This window comes from Podarcis muralis, chromosome 5 (genome assembly GCF_964188315.1).
Source record: "Podarcis muralis chromosome 5, rPodMur119.hap1.1, whole genome shotgun sequence".
Lineage (NCBI taxonomy): Eukaryota > Metazoa > Chordata > Lepidosauria > Squamata > Lacertidae > Podarcis > Podarcis muralis.
In genome coordinates this window covers 16,878,654-16,894,717 of record NC_135659.1, presented here as the reverse complement: position 1 = coordinate 16,894,717, position 16,064 = coordinate 16,878,654, and the positions used below count along the sequence as shown (strand labels likewise).

General features: G+C 43.8%; 1 protein-coding gene across 2 annotated transcripts in view; it reads left to right on the top strand.

Annotated features, from left to right (window-relative positions):
• The window catches only part of BRINP3 (BMP/retinoic acid inducible neural specific 3), a 258,191-nt gene that overhangs the window by 186,085 nt on the left and 56,042 nt on the right, over positions 1-16,064 (top strand). For both annotated transcript variants that reach the window (XM_028732515.2, XM_028732517.2), the window contains exon 6: positions 566-802. In XM_028732515.2, the coding sequence (XP_028588348.1) occupies positions 566-802 (237 nt within the window). The remainder of the gene's footprint in view (positions 1-565; positions 803-16,064) is intronic.

Below are 16,064 nucleotides of genomic sequence, written 5' to 3'. Positions count from 1 at the left end.
GCTCCCTAAAATATCACTGGTTTGCTCATTTCTATATATGGTGGTACCTTGGTTCTCAAACTTAATCCGTTCCGGAAGCCTGTTCCAAAACAAAGCTTTCCAAAACCAAGGCACACTTTCCCATAGAAAGTAAAACAGCCATTTCTTCTTAATTGTATTTCACTACTTCTTCTTAATTGTATTTCAGTTCAACAATTACTTTGATAAAATACATATTTTGTTATGTTCAAATGGCTTTAGATACCCATTAGGTCCATAAATTACCATATAGCATATATTCAACACACAAAAAACAGTGACAATTTGTTGTTGACAAAGGACAGCTGGACATATAAAGGGCCCCATTACCTTCAGTAGCTTAGGGCCTCATCAAACCTAAATCTGGCCCTGTCTGTATGTCACAAATGATTATTCAGCATGCATGGACTAATAATTTTTGTAGATACTTTTGAAAGACTGCTTTATATCCATATTGATTAGAGAAAGGATGTTGTCAATAGCTTTGAGGATGCCATCCCATTTAGTAAGATGGATTCTGTCTTCTTCTTCCTCCTCCCCCCTCAAGGTCTTCAGCTGATCCTTCCTGACTACTTGCAGGAGCGGTTTGTGCAGGCAGCTCTGAGCTATATTGCTTGCAACTCAGAAGGGGAATTTATCTGCAAGGACAACGACTGTTGGTGTCAGTGCGGGCCCAAATTCCCAGAATGCAACTGTCCATATATGGATATTCAAGCTATGGAAGAGAACCTGCTTCGCATCAGCGAGACCTGGAATACTTACAATAGCGAGTTCGAAGACTCAGGTGTGGAACATTTAAAGTATTTCAACTGTGTCAATGAATACCCTGTAATTTCATGAGAATGCTTCTGTTTGCCATAGCAGCTATCGCACATCTGCAAATTCCCAGTCATGGCAATGGATTTTGGGCAACAATGGTGCACAGAGTGGATTATACTCACTGGCAGTCAGATGTGGCGACACAGCAAACTCTGGGCAGGGCTGGATGTCTTATGTCTTAGCTTATCCTGGATCCATTTTCGGTGGATCCCAAACTCTCCACAATCTGATCTGATTTGGCATGGCCTTAGGATCAAATTAGACATCAGTAGGGACTGTCCCGCTCCCCAGGCTCCTAGCCATGGTAGTGGGTACGTAATTCCGGTTGCAGTGGGAGAGGAAAGCCTTCCCGTGCTTTACCTTCCCATTAAGAATCAGCCCCCTCAAGCTTGTACTTAATTATAGAAAAACAAGATATGTAACCTGGACCGGGGCAAGACAAAAGTGCTACCTGAGGCAGATAGCTCTGCCGCTCCCACACCTCTTCTCCCATTTCCATAGCTGTCAACTTTTCCCTTTTCTTGCTATTCGGAATAAGGGAATTTCCCTTAAAAAATGGGAAACGTTGGCAGCTATGCCCATATCCCTCCACTTACATGTAAATAATGTTTAGCCCTTTTTAACACAGTTGTGGCGCTGACATTATTTCCTCCATCACCCTACTCTCCACCTCGTTTTGTTGCATCCTTCTCACGCCGCCCTCCCCAGATCCCAGCCTCGCAAAGCAGCTCAGGGCTGGTGTCGTGTTGGTGGCAAGGGCTGGGCCTGCACACAGCGAGGTCCATTTGCCCTCCGCACCCTGCGTCCTGTTTCCCCAGCTCATGCACACACTCGCACATGTCCTGGGCACCATAAAAACATACTCTGCCACTGTGAGGAAGTGAGCCCTTCCTCTGTGAGAGGCATTCTGGGCAAGGTGTCCTGGGAGAGTGCCTACTTTAAACTTCTTTGAAGTGCAAGGTTTTATATTCAACCTTTAAGCTTCCAATTATATTTTGAAATGGTTTCTAGCTGTGGCAGGTAGGTGGCAGCAAACAAGAGAGACTCTGTTGTCTGAGGCAACTGCTTCAGCTTGTCTAATGAAAGGGCCAGCCCAATTATGTAGCTGCATGCTAATTAAGCAAGCATCTTATTTGGCCTTTAGTCTCTTGTTGCTGCATACTCTGGAAGCTTCACGAGCCCCTGGAAACTGTTGTAAATGTGTTATTGTTGTTGTTTTTGGTGACATCACATGATTAAGGGGTTTATGGGAAACATAAGTCTTGAGCTATGGGAAATAACGGGCAAATTCCAAGAGATACTTTCAAAATTATTTTGTTCAGTATTTTCATTACCGGAGGCCTCGTCATAAGAACTGAGAAGATTAGAGGAGAAATGGAGAGATGGAAAGTTATGCAGAGCAGAACATTTGGGGTAAAGAGAAAGAGAGGGAGATTCTTGCTCAGATATGTGAAAGTAGCTGAGGATTGAAATGGGTGGCAGTAAGGAGGTATGGATGAAGAAATGTGAAACCTCATAGCGAATATGGGAGGGACAATAGCACAATATTTAGTGTATTGGTGGGTGACTTTGTTGTATGTGATTGTGGTGTTTGTACAGAGCCCCCGGTCGTCTCACGGACTGTTGACCCATATACCACTAATCCGCTGCCACCAACCAGGTCCTCCCTGGTAAAATCACTTCAGTCTCAAGTCAGCTTCTCAATTAATAAAGAAGAGTGTATTTTATTTCAGACACAAACAAAACTTTTATGGCATTCCAAACATTGTTGCTTTTTACTTTCTTAGTCTTATTTTCCTCTCTCTATCTCTTCTACCGCCCCACACTCAAGAACCCACTGCCCTAGCTGTCTCTCTGTTACCAACTGCCTTTCCCAACCAGCCAACCCACTAAAACCCACCAACTACCCACCAACAACTCCCAATGAACTCCTCCCAGAACTGGTTTTATAGTCCCACTGACTCCACCCCCCTGGGTCCTGTCTGTGCAACCTAGTTAACTATTTCCCCTCCAGCACTCTCTCATATATGTTAACATCACAGTGATTATACTGAAGACATAGCTCTCAGCACTTAGTGTGCCTTCCACATAAACATGGAGATTCTATGTTTGGTAGTAGATAGGAACAAACTTTGTGATTGCAGACCTCCCCTGCGTGTACAACTTTGAGTGGAACGATGAGAGTATGAAATAAGATGTGAGTCTCTAAAAAGAAGGCTGAATGCATTGCAAAATATGGCTTGGGAGACATTAAAATACCCATGACCAATATTTCTAGTTGACAGGATGCTGTCAGCAGCTCCCAACTGGTTGCCTAGGAAAGTATAAAGACAAGGAAAAGTTTCTTATAGGCCTTTTTTATTTCAATCTTTACAGAGAGAGATCAACCCCTTCCTTCCCTCCCACTTTCTCATTCATCATCCTCATCATCTCCTCTATGGGTGCTACTAAGTGCCCTTGTAGCCTTATTAGACTTTACCGATTGGTGGGCTCTGCGTTGCTCATTTTTTAGTCAAATGACACCGAGAGTTGGTTCAGAGAAAGAGTTCTTTATTTCTGCTCTCCGGAGCAGCAGAAAGGCACTTGCATGGTCAGTCCACAGCAAGTCCAAAGAAATGAGAAATTTCATGCAGTATATATATCCTCCAGGCACCCTCTTCCCCCTTCCCCAGGAATCCAGCCACGTCAGCTTGTACACACAAGTTGACATCACAGATGTTCCTGCTCTGGTACTCTTAACCATAAAAGGGTTTTCCTTCCTGTACTTCTGACCATAAAAGGGTATTCCTGTTCCTATACTCTTATCTTGGAGCAAGAGGTCACCAACTCCAAGAACACACTCTGGCGCTGTTCCCGGACTAGGTCTGTGCGTCAGAGTGTGGTAAGATAAGACCCAGACATGCAATCCCTACTCCACTGGAACAGCCAAGGTCGTCCATTGCCGTGACTGATAAAGGAGAGGGCTTTGTTTATACAGCTGTGTTCTTGTTATGCATTCGCTCAACAGCTCAAGTTAATGCATTTTAGAAATGCTCTCTTGGAGAAAGAAGAAAAGGGGAGTTTGGGGTCCCGTTTCAAACTGACTGGACAGAAACCCATTCCTTCACCCTCTGTCTTTGAGCTCTTTGCTCTTCTACTTTTAAGGCTCTCGCCGGGTTCTAGGAGATGGTGGGTCTGGAATGCTTTCTCATAACAACATGTCAGCCAGCTGCCTGCTCCTCCTCTCATTATTTCCCAACTTTCCCCCTCATCTGCCTCTGAGCTGTGACCTCCTGCAAACCATTGTTATAAATATATACTGTCTTCCTCTTCCTCCTCCCTGGAAGGGTCAGGATGGGGAGAAGGTCTCCACCACTCCTTTTCCTCTGCCCAACCCCTGACATCACCACCCCCTCCAGTGTCCTCCTCTAGCAACCTAGACACTAGTATAGACTCGCTCACATTCTAAACATTGGTAGTAGTGGTGGAATTAGAATTTATTGCCTTCCCTTCACCTCAAGGTCCCAGAATGAAAGTAAATATAAGTCTGGACATGGTTCATGAGACCAAGTTGATGGTGCCCGCCCCATCATGTGCAAAGTGAAATCTTATTCCAGAGCCCCCTGTGTAGTTATGGTGGCCTGGACATTTTCACAGTGTGAGCTTTAAAGATGTGGCTGATACTTCCATACTAGCATACCTAGGGCATGAATTTGAAGGTTGCTCCTCTCCTGAATACTCTGCTGCCCCTAGTGTTCATGCCCTTTCACATGCATTCTAGTCTAACCCCTTCAATGCTGGAATTTCAGCTAAAACTTCCATAACAGAAGGCCACCCAGCCTCTCCTTAAAAACCTTCAAGGAAAGACAATCCACAACATCCCAAGGGAGACCATTTCACTGTCAAACATCTCTTACTGTCAGAAAGTTTTCCCTGATGTTTAGTCAGAATTTCCTTTGTTGTAACTTGAAGCCATTGTTCGAGTTCTACCCTCCAGAGCAGAAAACAAACAAACAAGCTTGCTCCATTTTCCTTGTGACAGCCCTTTAGATATTGGAAGATGGCTATCGTATCTCCTGTCTCCTCTTTTCCAGGCTAGACATACCCAACTCCCTCAACCGTTCCTAATAGGCTTGGTTTCCAGGCCCTTGATCATCTTGGTTGCCCTCCTCTGCACACACTCCAGCTTGTCAACATCCTTCTTAAATTGTGGCACCCAGAATTGGATATGTTATGTAACTTGGTGTGACATTCTAGTAAACAACGCTCCTTTAGCTTGCATTGAAAGTATGTCTGTTGAGATCTCTTTGAGATTGTAGTACAGTGGTACCTAAGGTTACATACGCTTCAGGTTACAGACTCCACTAACCCAGAAATTGTGCTTCAGGTTAAGAACTTTGCTTCAGGATAAGAACAGAAATTATGCTCTGGCGGCGCGGCGGCAACAGGAGGCCCCATTAGCTAAAGTGGTGCTTCAGGTTAAGAACAGTTTCAGGTTAAGAACTGACCTCCGGAATGAATTAAGTACTTAACCCAAGGTACCACTGTACTCAGGTATGTGAAGACTATGCAAGATGATTGTATTAAGCAAAGAAAGATCCAAATGAGTGGGATCTGAGTGTCATGAGTCATCATCTCTAGTCCACAGCAACTGCCTGCTAAATGAAGGTCTCCACCTGCTCCATTTTGCCCTTTCCAGACTCACATCTTGAGGGGAGCAACCTTTAAATGCCATGCTAGCTAACTGCACTAGGCTGTTATGACCTTTATGGCTATGTGATATACCTCTAAGGGAACTTGTTGTGCTCTCACTCCCCAAGCCTGTTCTCATCGAGGATACATAAAGGATTTGACAGAGGTTGAAAGAGAGACAGATTTTGCCCTCAGATATACAGCCATACGTTTTAGTGAGTACTGGTCTACCCACCCCCCCACACACACACATTATACTGAGTTCTTCTTCTTCTTCACTAAAATATAATAAAGATTTTAGAGTGTTTTTGTTTAGATAGAAGACAAAGGTGTTCCCTGATGATCATAACTTCATTGAATTCCAGTAATTCAATTTGAAACCATCACTGTTTGACCCAGATTTGAAACCATAACAGTTTCTGATTTGATCCTGGAATGTCCCACTTTTCCTTAGATGACTCTATTTTCATCTGAGAAATATTGTTCTTGGTATAAGCCAGGGGTGGGCAAACTAAGGCCCAGGGGCCGGATGCGGCCCAATCGCCTTCTCAATCCGGCCAGCAGACGGTCCAGGAATCAGCGTGTTTTTACATGAGTAGAATGTGTCCTTTTATTTAAAATGCATCTCTGGGTTATTTGTGGGGCAAAGGAATTTGTTCTCTCCCCCCCCAAAAAAAAATAGTCCAACCACTGGCTACATGGTCTGAGGGACGGTGGACTGGGCTATGGCTGAAAAAGGTTGCTGAGCCCTGGTATAAGCTTTTGTGTGCATGCACACTTCTTCAGATACGGTGTTCATGCACCCGAAAGCTTATACCAAGAGCAAACTTAGTTGGTCTCTAAGGTGCTACTGGACAATTTATAAAAAAAATAATTATTATTTATTTATTTATTTGCTTATTTATTTATTTATAAAATTATTCATATAATGCTGTATTATAAATATATACCACAGTGGTTTACAACACTATAAAAACATAAAACCAGACAGTAAAATCATAAAAACTTTTTAAAAAACACACGTTAGAAGCAAAAAACACAGAAATTAAAAAGACACATCAGTTGACCCTTGTGGGAGGCTGTACTCTTAATTGCCTTCATGGGCCTGGTGGAATAGAAAAGTTTTCAGCAAGCATTTAAAAAGTTGGCACAGAAGGCACCCACTAAATCTCTATTTGCAGGGTGTGCCACAGGATTGGAACAAATACACTGAAGGCTCAGTTTCTTGTTGATGTCAAGTCAGCCTTACCAACTGAGGAAACAACCAAAGACAAATTGATATTGATGCGCCATTTGTGAAAACTCCTGTTTTTCATGGTATGATCTGAGCTTTAATGTTAGCTCCAGCTAGAATCAAATTCCAAATGCTTCCAGAATTTTACAGAAATTGACTCTGGAGGTAGATGTAGGAGCTGGAAACTCAAACCACGCCCTCAAACATTGGTCACTCACACACAGATGCACAGGCACCTCTGAAACTGACAACTGCACCCAAAAAAGTCAGATACTTTCCAAAACCAGTTTAGTCTTCTTTTCTTCCTGTTTCCACTGAGCACATATTCCAGCACAATTAAATCTTTGCTTTCCCCTTTTCTGCAGAAAATGCAAATTATTCTGTTCCCACCTCACTGAACTGAAATTGGAGTGCTTTCAGACTGTTTGCTAAGATCCATCTGCTAGCTTATCATATCTTCTACAAACAGCCGTATCTTGTAGCCTTCGGATTTAGTTACTTCCTCTGCAAAATTAACAGCTGTTTTTTATCAAAAATCCATACTGGTGCTGTTCATCCTAAATTAGCATGCTTCGTTAGTGCTTCAAGGATCCTGGTTGAATTAAAACACTTAATTTTCTCCATCGGGGAGGGAGAAAATGAGGAACAGCCGTGCCGGAGTTTTTTGCTGATTCATCCAAACACTAGCTGAAAAAATAGCATTCTCTGCTGTATGAAAAATGTTATATCCTTAGCTCCCTTTCTCCGGATGCACAGATATTTTATAAGTTTTTTCACTTCTAAGGGAAAATTGGATAGTACCAGGTTTGAAACTGGATTAATCATGGACTACAATACCAGGCATGCTGCTAGACACTATCTAGGGAAAGAATCTGGACCTTCCATAGGTTTGCAGAGATGCAGAGACGTGGATTGCCCTAACACTTCCTAAACAACACTGAGCCATATGAGTAGTGCCCCGGGAGGTGCTGTGGTCTAAACCACTGAGCCTCTTAGGCTTGTCGATCGGAAGGTAGGCGGTTCGAATCCCTGCGACAGGGTGAGCTCCTGTTGCTCTGTCCCAGCTCCTGCCAACCTAGCAGTTCAAAAGCACACCAGTGCAAGGAAATAAATAGGTACCGCTGCAGTGGGAAGGTAAACGGCGTTTCTGTGCGCTCTGGTTTCCATCACAATGTCCCGTTGCGCCAGAAGAGGCTTAGTCATGCTGGCCACATCAGCCAGAAACCTGTCTGTGGACAAATGCCGGCTTCCTCAGCCTGAAAGTGAGATGAGCGGCGCAACCCCATAGTTGCCTTTGACTGGACTTAACCATCCAGGAGTCATTTACCTTTACCTAGTGCTTTGTCCTAACATGGCAGCAGCTGAGTGCTCTGTTGAGCATTCCTGGATACATTGCACTGGATCAAAGCCTATTTATACAGTGGTGGAAAGTATAATTAGAACAATGCACTTGTTAACTTGCTCTAAGATAGCAGGAATTCTGTGATGTCAGAAAATGTACTGTGTTGTTTGTATTAACTGGGCTTGCTGACAGTGCTATCGCTCTCAGCCCTTCTGTGTCCAGTAAAGATAGGTAAACAAACCTAAAAATGTTCATATGTTCAGAGCAGAGCTAGACATCATCATCATAATTTATTTATACCCCGCCCATCTGGCTGGGTTTCCCCAGCCACTCTGGGTGGCTTCCAGCAGAATATTAAAATACAATGATTCATCCAGTATTAAAAGCTTCCCTAAACAATGGCAAATGCTGGTTGAAACCAATCAAAATAGAATGAATAAACATCAATTGAGGCAGTGGAATGGGGGGGGGGGGGAGTTGCCCTAGGCCCCAGCTTTTTAGTGGCACAAAATTTCAACTTACAGCTGTGTGCTTCAAGTCACTTGTCTCCATTGAAAATGGTTTCTCCACGTGAACCAGGAAATGACCTCTCCAGACAATGAAACAACTCTTATTTTCCTATCTCTGCAGCTGCAATCTCCTGGGTGACGCAGACGCCATTAGGCAGTTGAATGTGCATGCATACTCCATCTGTTTCTCTCCCTCTCCCCACACCCTCTGCATGGCCCTGGGCGCTGGCAACCCAAACTATGCCACTGAATTAAGATCAAGGGCCAACAAACAAAAGCAATGGTTTCCCCATTTGCCTAAACCAGCAAAGAGGGGGCCAATCAGCTTTGCCTCAGGAAGAAGTTCCGCAATCTTCCCACCACTGTACTGCAAAGGAGGGGGAATACCATGTGGCAGTTGCCATTTTCAGCGCCAAGCCCTCTTTTATCACCAAGTCTAGTTCACCCTTTATAGTCAAGTCATGTATTTGCTGAAAGCATTTTTTGTTCCATTCTGAACTTTTATCTCATAACTGCGATTAGAATACTTCCTTTGAACTGAAATTGGCTTTCCGTGTGAATTATCTTCAAGTCCCTGTATTCACTGGATACAATGTTTAATTCCTTAATAACTGGCGAGTCTCCTGCTGTTGAGCACCAACACATTTTGCTTTCATTGATGGGCCGTCGTCAGATTCACTCAGGCACCAGGAGGCTCACCTGAAACGGAGCACCAGCATCCTAACACTGGTTTAAATCTGCTTAATTCTCTATTGATGTCTGCGAATCTGCATCCATGTACCCAGCTGGGGATCTATATTTCTATAACCTTACCTTTCCCCCCCCCTCCCGTTGCATTCTTTTTCTTTTCCCCCCACTCCTTCACAGTGATTGAATTATTAACATTCTCTTGCCGAAAACCGCTTGACTAAGCTGATGGGATTTAAAGCAATAAAGAAAATTCATAAGGAAGTTGTACTAGGAAAGACAATTTGCTACAGCCATTGACTGAATATTATATCAAAGGATTTAGAGGTAGAAGACTTCTTGCATTCCTCTCCCTTTTCATGGCCCGTTTGGGTGTTATTAAACTTTTTCATTAAAACCTCCTTGTTGTGAACTGGAGGAGAATGCTTCTGATATTTGCAGTCATTCGTTTCAGAATAGGATTCCAAGATTGGTCATTTAACCAGGGAGATATGCAAGAAAATCTGATGGAGCATCCATCATCCACAAGGTATTATTTTATTTTATTTTTTAGCTGAGATGTTGAATTTGCTGGTCATTAATTACATTCCAAGCCAGAAGATTCCTCCCTCCCTTATTGATGAAAACCATACTTGAGGGAGAAGTTATGACTGAAGAAAGTGGGGCCACAAATCTAACTGTGCCAGGAAACAATTCAAATGGAAGCAGGAAACAATTATTCCTTCCAAGCCCATTCAATAAGTCTTGAACTGAAATGGTACTTCTGCAGCAGAACAAAATTACATTTTCCAGAAGAAACTGCATAAACCCCCTTCCTACAAGAATGTCTCTTCTCCAAGGCTAAATCCAGTGGCTGCCTTTTTAACCAATGAGATGACTGCTGGCTCTTCTCGGGGCAGGCTGTTCCATGAGGTAAAGTGAGGCAGCTGCCTCAGCAAATTCTGAGGGGTGGAAAGTGGCTAGAAATGTGTGCCATGTGGTCTGCCCTGCAGCACCTAAGCTAGCTTGCTTTCCCTAGGGCGCAAGTGAAAGACTCTGATCCATCACAAGTGCTGAAGTAAGATTCAACTACAACTTCAAACTGTCTAGGCAGGTTTTGTGCACAGAACAGGGGCCAGTGTGAGAGAGAGCCAGTGTGGTGTAGTGGTTAAGAGCAGTAGACTCGTAATCTGGTGAACCGGGTTCGCGTCTCTGCTCCTCCACCTGCAGCTGCTGGTTGACCTTGGGCTAGTCACACTTCTCTGAAGTCTCTTAGCCTCACTCACCTCACAGAGTGCTTGTTGTGGGGGAGGAAGTGAAAGGAGAATGTTAGCCGCTTTGAGACTCCTTTGAGTAGTGATAAAGCGGGATATCAAATCCAAACTCCTCTTGTCCTTTGCTTCAAGCAGCAAAATGGCTTGGGATGCTCCTGTGCCATCGACAAACTTAACAATCTTTCTCCACACAGTCATCATGTACCCAACATACATGAAATTCAGTAAAACATGTTTAGAGGCTGTATCCTGTGGAAGATCCGAACCTAAAAAGGCAAACAACTAAGGGACAATTGTCAATTCCAAAAAAAATCCTAGCAATCAAAAATGGTATTGGGGAGTATTTAAATCATGGGTAGGCAAACTAAGGTCCGGGGGCTGGATCCAGCCCAATCGCCTTCTAAATCCAGTCCGCGGACGGTTCAGGAATCAGCGTGTTTTTACATGAGTAGAATGTGCCCTTTTACTTAAAATGCATCTCTGGGTTATTTGTGGGGCATAGGAATTCGTTCATTCCCCCCCCCCAAAAAAAAATATAGTCTGGCCCCCCACAAGGTCTGAAGAACAGTGGACCGGCCCCCTGCTGAAAATGTTTGCTGACCCCTGATTTAAATATATAGAATTCTTCATTAGAATAAAATAATGTCTATAGAAACAAACATTTCAATAATACATTCTTAACAGGCCGGATCCTGTGCGGAATTTTTCAAAATAAGCCAAATGTGTTTTGATGCAAATGACCTCATATGATATCAAAGAAACTAATAGGCTTTGATGAGGAGCCATGCTTCGTGTCCCCTTCCTTTCAATTGCATCGCCCTCACTCTTCTCATAGATTATTAGGATAGCTCCCTTATAAGCATTATTCACATAGGAGCTAGCTCCTAGGGGGCAAGGTGTCTTGTCCCCCCCAAAAAATATTTGAGGGGGCCAGACCCCCTCCCCCCAAGTTGATGAGCACTGCCATTCAAATGGTGTGTGTGCACCAAGTCATGTTATTGATTATGTGGGGTAGGCTTTCCTGGGGGCCCCAATATTTTTTTTTCAAGTTGGCACCCCTGGTTCCCCACACAATTTAGAACCATGCTGCAGAAGTTACTCTCACAACATGTGAAACATGTGCATACCAGTCAATGAGGACACATCAGAGCAGGTGGGGCCAGTACAGGAGACCCCACTGCCCCCCCATGTGATTTTAACAATGTGAGTGGGTGTTTCTGCCGTCCTATGTTGTGCTCTCCGTATGAGGGAAGTCTCTTCAGGTCAGTCTTTAGGGTTGTGTTGACTTTTGCCAAATCTTCCCACCTGTCATTTCTTTTCTTTCCATCTGGCCGGTGAAAAGGAGATTTGGTAATAATGCAGTCTTGCTGCATTTTGAAGCTGGAAGCATATAACTGAAGTTCACATCAGGTTAATTAGAAGGAGCTTTTTGTTTTTCCCCCCTCTTCGGAGGGAGGGGCAGCTGTCTTGGTTGCTCAGCACAGTACGTTTTGTGACTGTTCTGACTAGAACAGACCAGTGCCTCAATCAGGAGCGGCGCCTCATTCATATGCAAAGCAACCTTCACTCCTAGTCTTAATTGAAAGGCTCTTTGTGGAGTGGAGGGGGGGAGACTAGAAAAGAAGATTCACTGGCAGCTCAAGGTACTTTTTAATCATTGAGACAAAATATATTAATCAATACAGGCCACTCCATTGGCCCCCAGAGCTAGACAGAGATGGCCTGCCTCTCTCTCTCTCTCTCTCTCTCTCTCTCTCTCTCTCTCTCTCACACACACACACACACACACACACACACACACACAGGGTTTCGAGCACAGCAAAAATAAATAAACCCTCAGAGCTCATAACTTCATTATTGTTTTCTCTATTATCTTACAGGGGTGTTAATTTGCCTTTGAGTAATTAACTCCCCCGTGTGATTGTCAAGAAATTTAATCAATAACAGGGCGTCGGGGGGGGGGGTCAAATCTACCAAGCTGTCACTGCTTCAATTATGATAGTCCCCCCCCCTGAGCATCTCCCCCCCCATGGAGGTATCTCTGTTTTACTGACGTGAACAGGTGCACCATACATAATTTCTTTGTGGAGCCAATATTTAAATTCCTCCCTTCCCCTAACCAAATAGGAAGGCACAACCAATCCATGATCTGTAATCTAATCACCTCATTTTCAGCTCTAAAAAGCATTAGCGGCCACCTGCTAGCGCCGCACCTGGCAATCCTACTTATTAAAAGTCACACAGGTTGTTGCGCGCTTAAGATACATGGCGCTGTTTTGATGACACTTTAATAAAGCGGAAAGATGAGAAGGTCGGACCTGAGAGACTCCTGCTTATGTCCACCAGGTACTTCACAGCATATAATTTCTTGCAAACGTGGTAAAAATAAAAAAGGAAGGATTGTTCTTGAGGGGATTACAATCTGCTTTTGCCTGCTATTTTTTTAAAAAAAAGAATCTATGCTGTTGCATCTCTCTTCCTAGTTGGCTATTACACTTATGAATTAAAATCTGCTGAGCTGTAGTCCCAGGCAACCAGTGGTGAGAGATGGGGGGTCATGCAGCAGCAATGACCCCCCGGCTACAGTTGCATCAAAAGAGGCTGTGAATGAGGTAGGGCTCATTAGCCACAGATAAGGAGGTTGGTTACATTTAAACCTTCTCCTTTCCAAGGGAGATATGTTATAAGTGAAACTGCATGGTATATTAACTGCAAGAACATAATCAATGTGCTTATTTTTACGCCTAAATAGCTGCTGCAGGAACTCCCAAAGCCGTGCAATTGTAGCGTGTGTGAAGGTTTGTTGGTGGGGGGGCCTTAACCAATTGCAATCCTGATGGAAACTCAAGCACCCGAAGCTATTTTAGTAGAAAACCCTGTTTCCACCCCAAGGCTAATAGCATCTATAGTAGGCTTCCTCAACCTCGGCCCTCCAGATGTTTTTGGCCTACAACGCCCATGATCCCTAGCTAGCAGGACCAGTGGTCAGGGATTATGGGAATTGTAGTCTCAAAACATCTGGAGGGCCGAGGTTGAGGAAGCCTGATCTATGGGGTAGTTTTGTAGGGAGTATGCTAGTGGAGGGAACTACCACCCTCCCTCCCCATTTGCAATACAGTGGTACCTTGGGTTACATACGCTTCCGGTTACATACACTTCAAGTTACAGACTCCACTAACCCAGAAATAGTACCTCGGGTTAAGAACTTTGCTTCAGGATGAGAACAGAAATTGTGCTCCGGCGGCGTGGCGGCAGCGGGAGGCCCCATTAGCTAAAGTGGTGCTTCAGGTTAAGAACAGTTTCAGGTTAAGAACGGACCTCCAGAATGAATTAAGTACTTAACCCGAGGTACCACTGTAGTCTCAATCCTTCTTCCCCCACACCTCAGATGGCTATTGGAACTATTGTACAACACATGAATTGATTTGACACCATTATTCTAATATTTGGGATGGATGGATGATTGGATTCCAGTCTTTTTCAGTTTCGCATGTGTTTAGCTATGAGGATATTGCTTTTTCAAAGTGCCACACTTTTTTTAAAAAAAAAACCCTATTAAAAACCAGATTTTTAAATGCATTTTCTCCACATTTTTCCTAATTTGTGTATTTTGCATGCATATTGACCTATAATATCCATTTTCCACTTGGGTATGCTTTTCGATCCGAAAACTGTATCACAAAATTCAGAGGAGTGGAAAAACCGAAAGATAAATGTGTAGGAAACCACATATCTATCTGGGAAGTGTGAATCAGGTTGGTTTACTGAAAATTGTAGTTTGGGCAAAATCCTGTGTAACACCTCCATCTATCTTCTCGGAACAGAACAAAGTTTAAAAGTGAGCCGAAATGAATTTAGTCCATTCTAGCATTATATCTTTATATTATATACAGAACAACTATGCAGACTCCAAATGTAATATAATTCCCACCCCCACAACCAAATCTCAGAACAAATCTGTGACTTCATTTTCTATACACAGACCTCTACAGATAGCAAAGGGTTTCAGTGAAAGGATTAAATGATTTATAGAAAGAAGTTTAAAGTTCAGCTTCATTGCATTTTTCCACGAAAAGAATAAGCCCATTTCAAGCTGACAGATTTTTGTTGTTTTCAGTATATGTATATTTCTCATAGGAAGTCCTTTTGTCTTCAGAGGAATTAAATAATGCATCACGGACAACTGAAATTCACTGGAATGTAGCAATAAATATATGGCCTTTTATAGCATTGCTTTTCTAGCTGTTTGGAAATGTGAGGTTCTGCATTTTTTAAGTTGTACGTCTCTCCTAAATTTCTACAATGACACCCAAAAAATATTAAGGCAGAGCCTTATTGAACACATGTTGTGTGTGATCATTGGAGAAACTGATACCATTGCAGATAAAAATTCAGCAACTTTGTGTTTGAGTATTTTAGTTTGTTGCTGCTACTGATATTTGACCCTCCTGTTATTTGCACTGATCATAGTTAAAGGGAGATGGGAGGCATAAGGCTTGCTTTATTCAGAGTATAGAACAAATCAGAGGGACGCGGGTGGCGCTCTGGGTTAAAGCCTCAGCGCCTAGGACTTGCCGATCGAAAGGTCGGCAGTTCGAATCCCCGCGGCGGGGTGCGCTCCCACTGCTCGGTCCCAGCGCCTGCCAACCTAGCAGTTCGAAAGCACCCTCGGGTGCAAGTAGATAAATAGGGACCGCTTACTAGCGGGAAGGTAATTGGCGTTCCGTGTGCTGCGCTGGCTCGCCAGATGCAGCTTGTCACGCTGGCCACGTGACCCGGAAGTGTCTGCGGACAGCGCTGGCCCCCGGCCTATAGAGTGAGATGGGCGCACAACCCTAGAGTCTGGCAAGACTGGCCCGTACGGGCAGGGGTACCTTTACCTTTACTAGAACAAATCAGAATGCAGAATAAATCAGAATGCAGCCTAACAAGCATGTATTTAACATACCAGATAAGTGACAATTTCCCCTGCTTTTGCCGTCCATGACACGCCCCCCAAAACAGAAATTTACTAGATAGCTAGTTAGCATCTCTGGTTGGTGGGTTACATTGAATTTGGTGGATCACTTTTACAGGCCAGGAGTGTTGCAAATTTGGGGAGGGTGTACAATTTGATCTTTCCAGAAGAAAGAGATTCCTTGGGATACTAAATGGGTGCTTTGTATCTCATGGCTCTTTCTCTTCCCCTGTGCTCCAATAAGATCTCTGCTGAGAAATGGAGCTTTGTAGATCATTCTTTTCTTCTGTACGTTCATTCACACTGTCCAATAGCAACAGTTCTCTGGACAGTTTACACTGTCCTCACCCTTGAAGTGTCCTCATTTTCCAGGGACAGTCCCAGAATTACAAAAGGCATCCTGGGTTTCTGATTTGATCCCTGAATGCCCCCGTTTGCCCTGCCAGAACCGTTGCAGCTGAACTCAGGGAGGAGGAAGAGCTCTCGTTTATCCACCGTGGTGGCAGCTGCAGTGTTGGCTATAAGGCAGCATCATGTTGTTTCTCCATGGCCGCTGCTACCTGCCTCCTCCCTT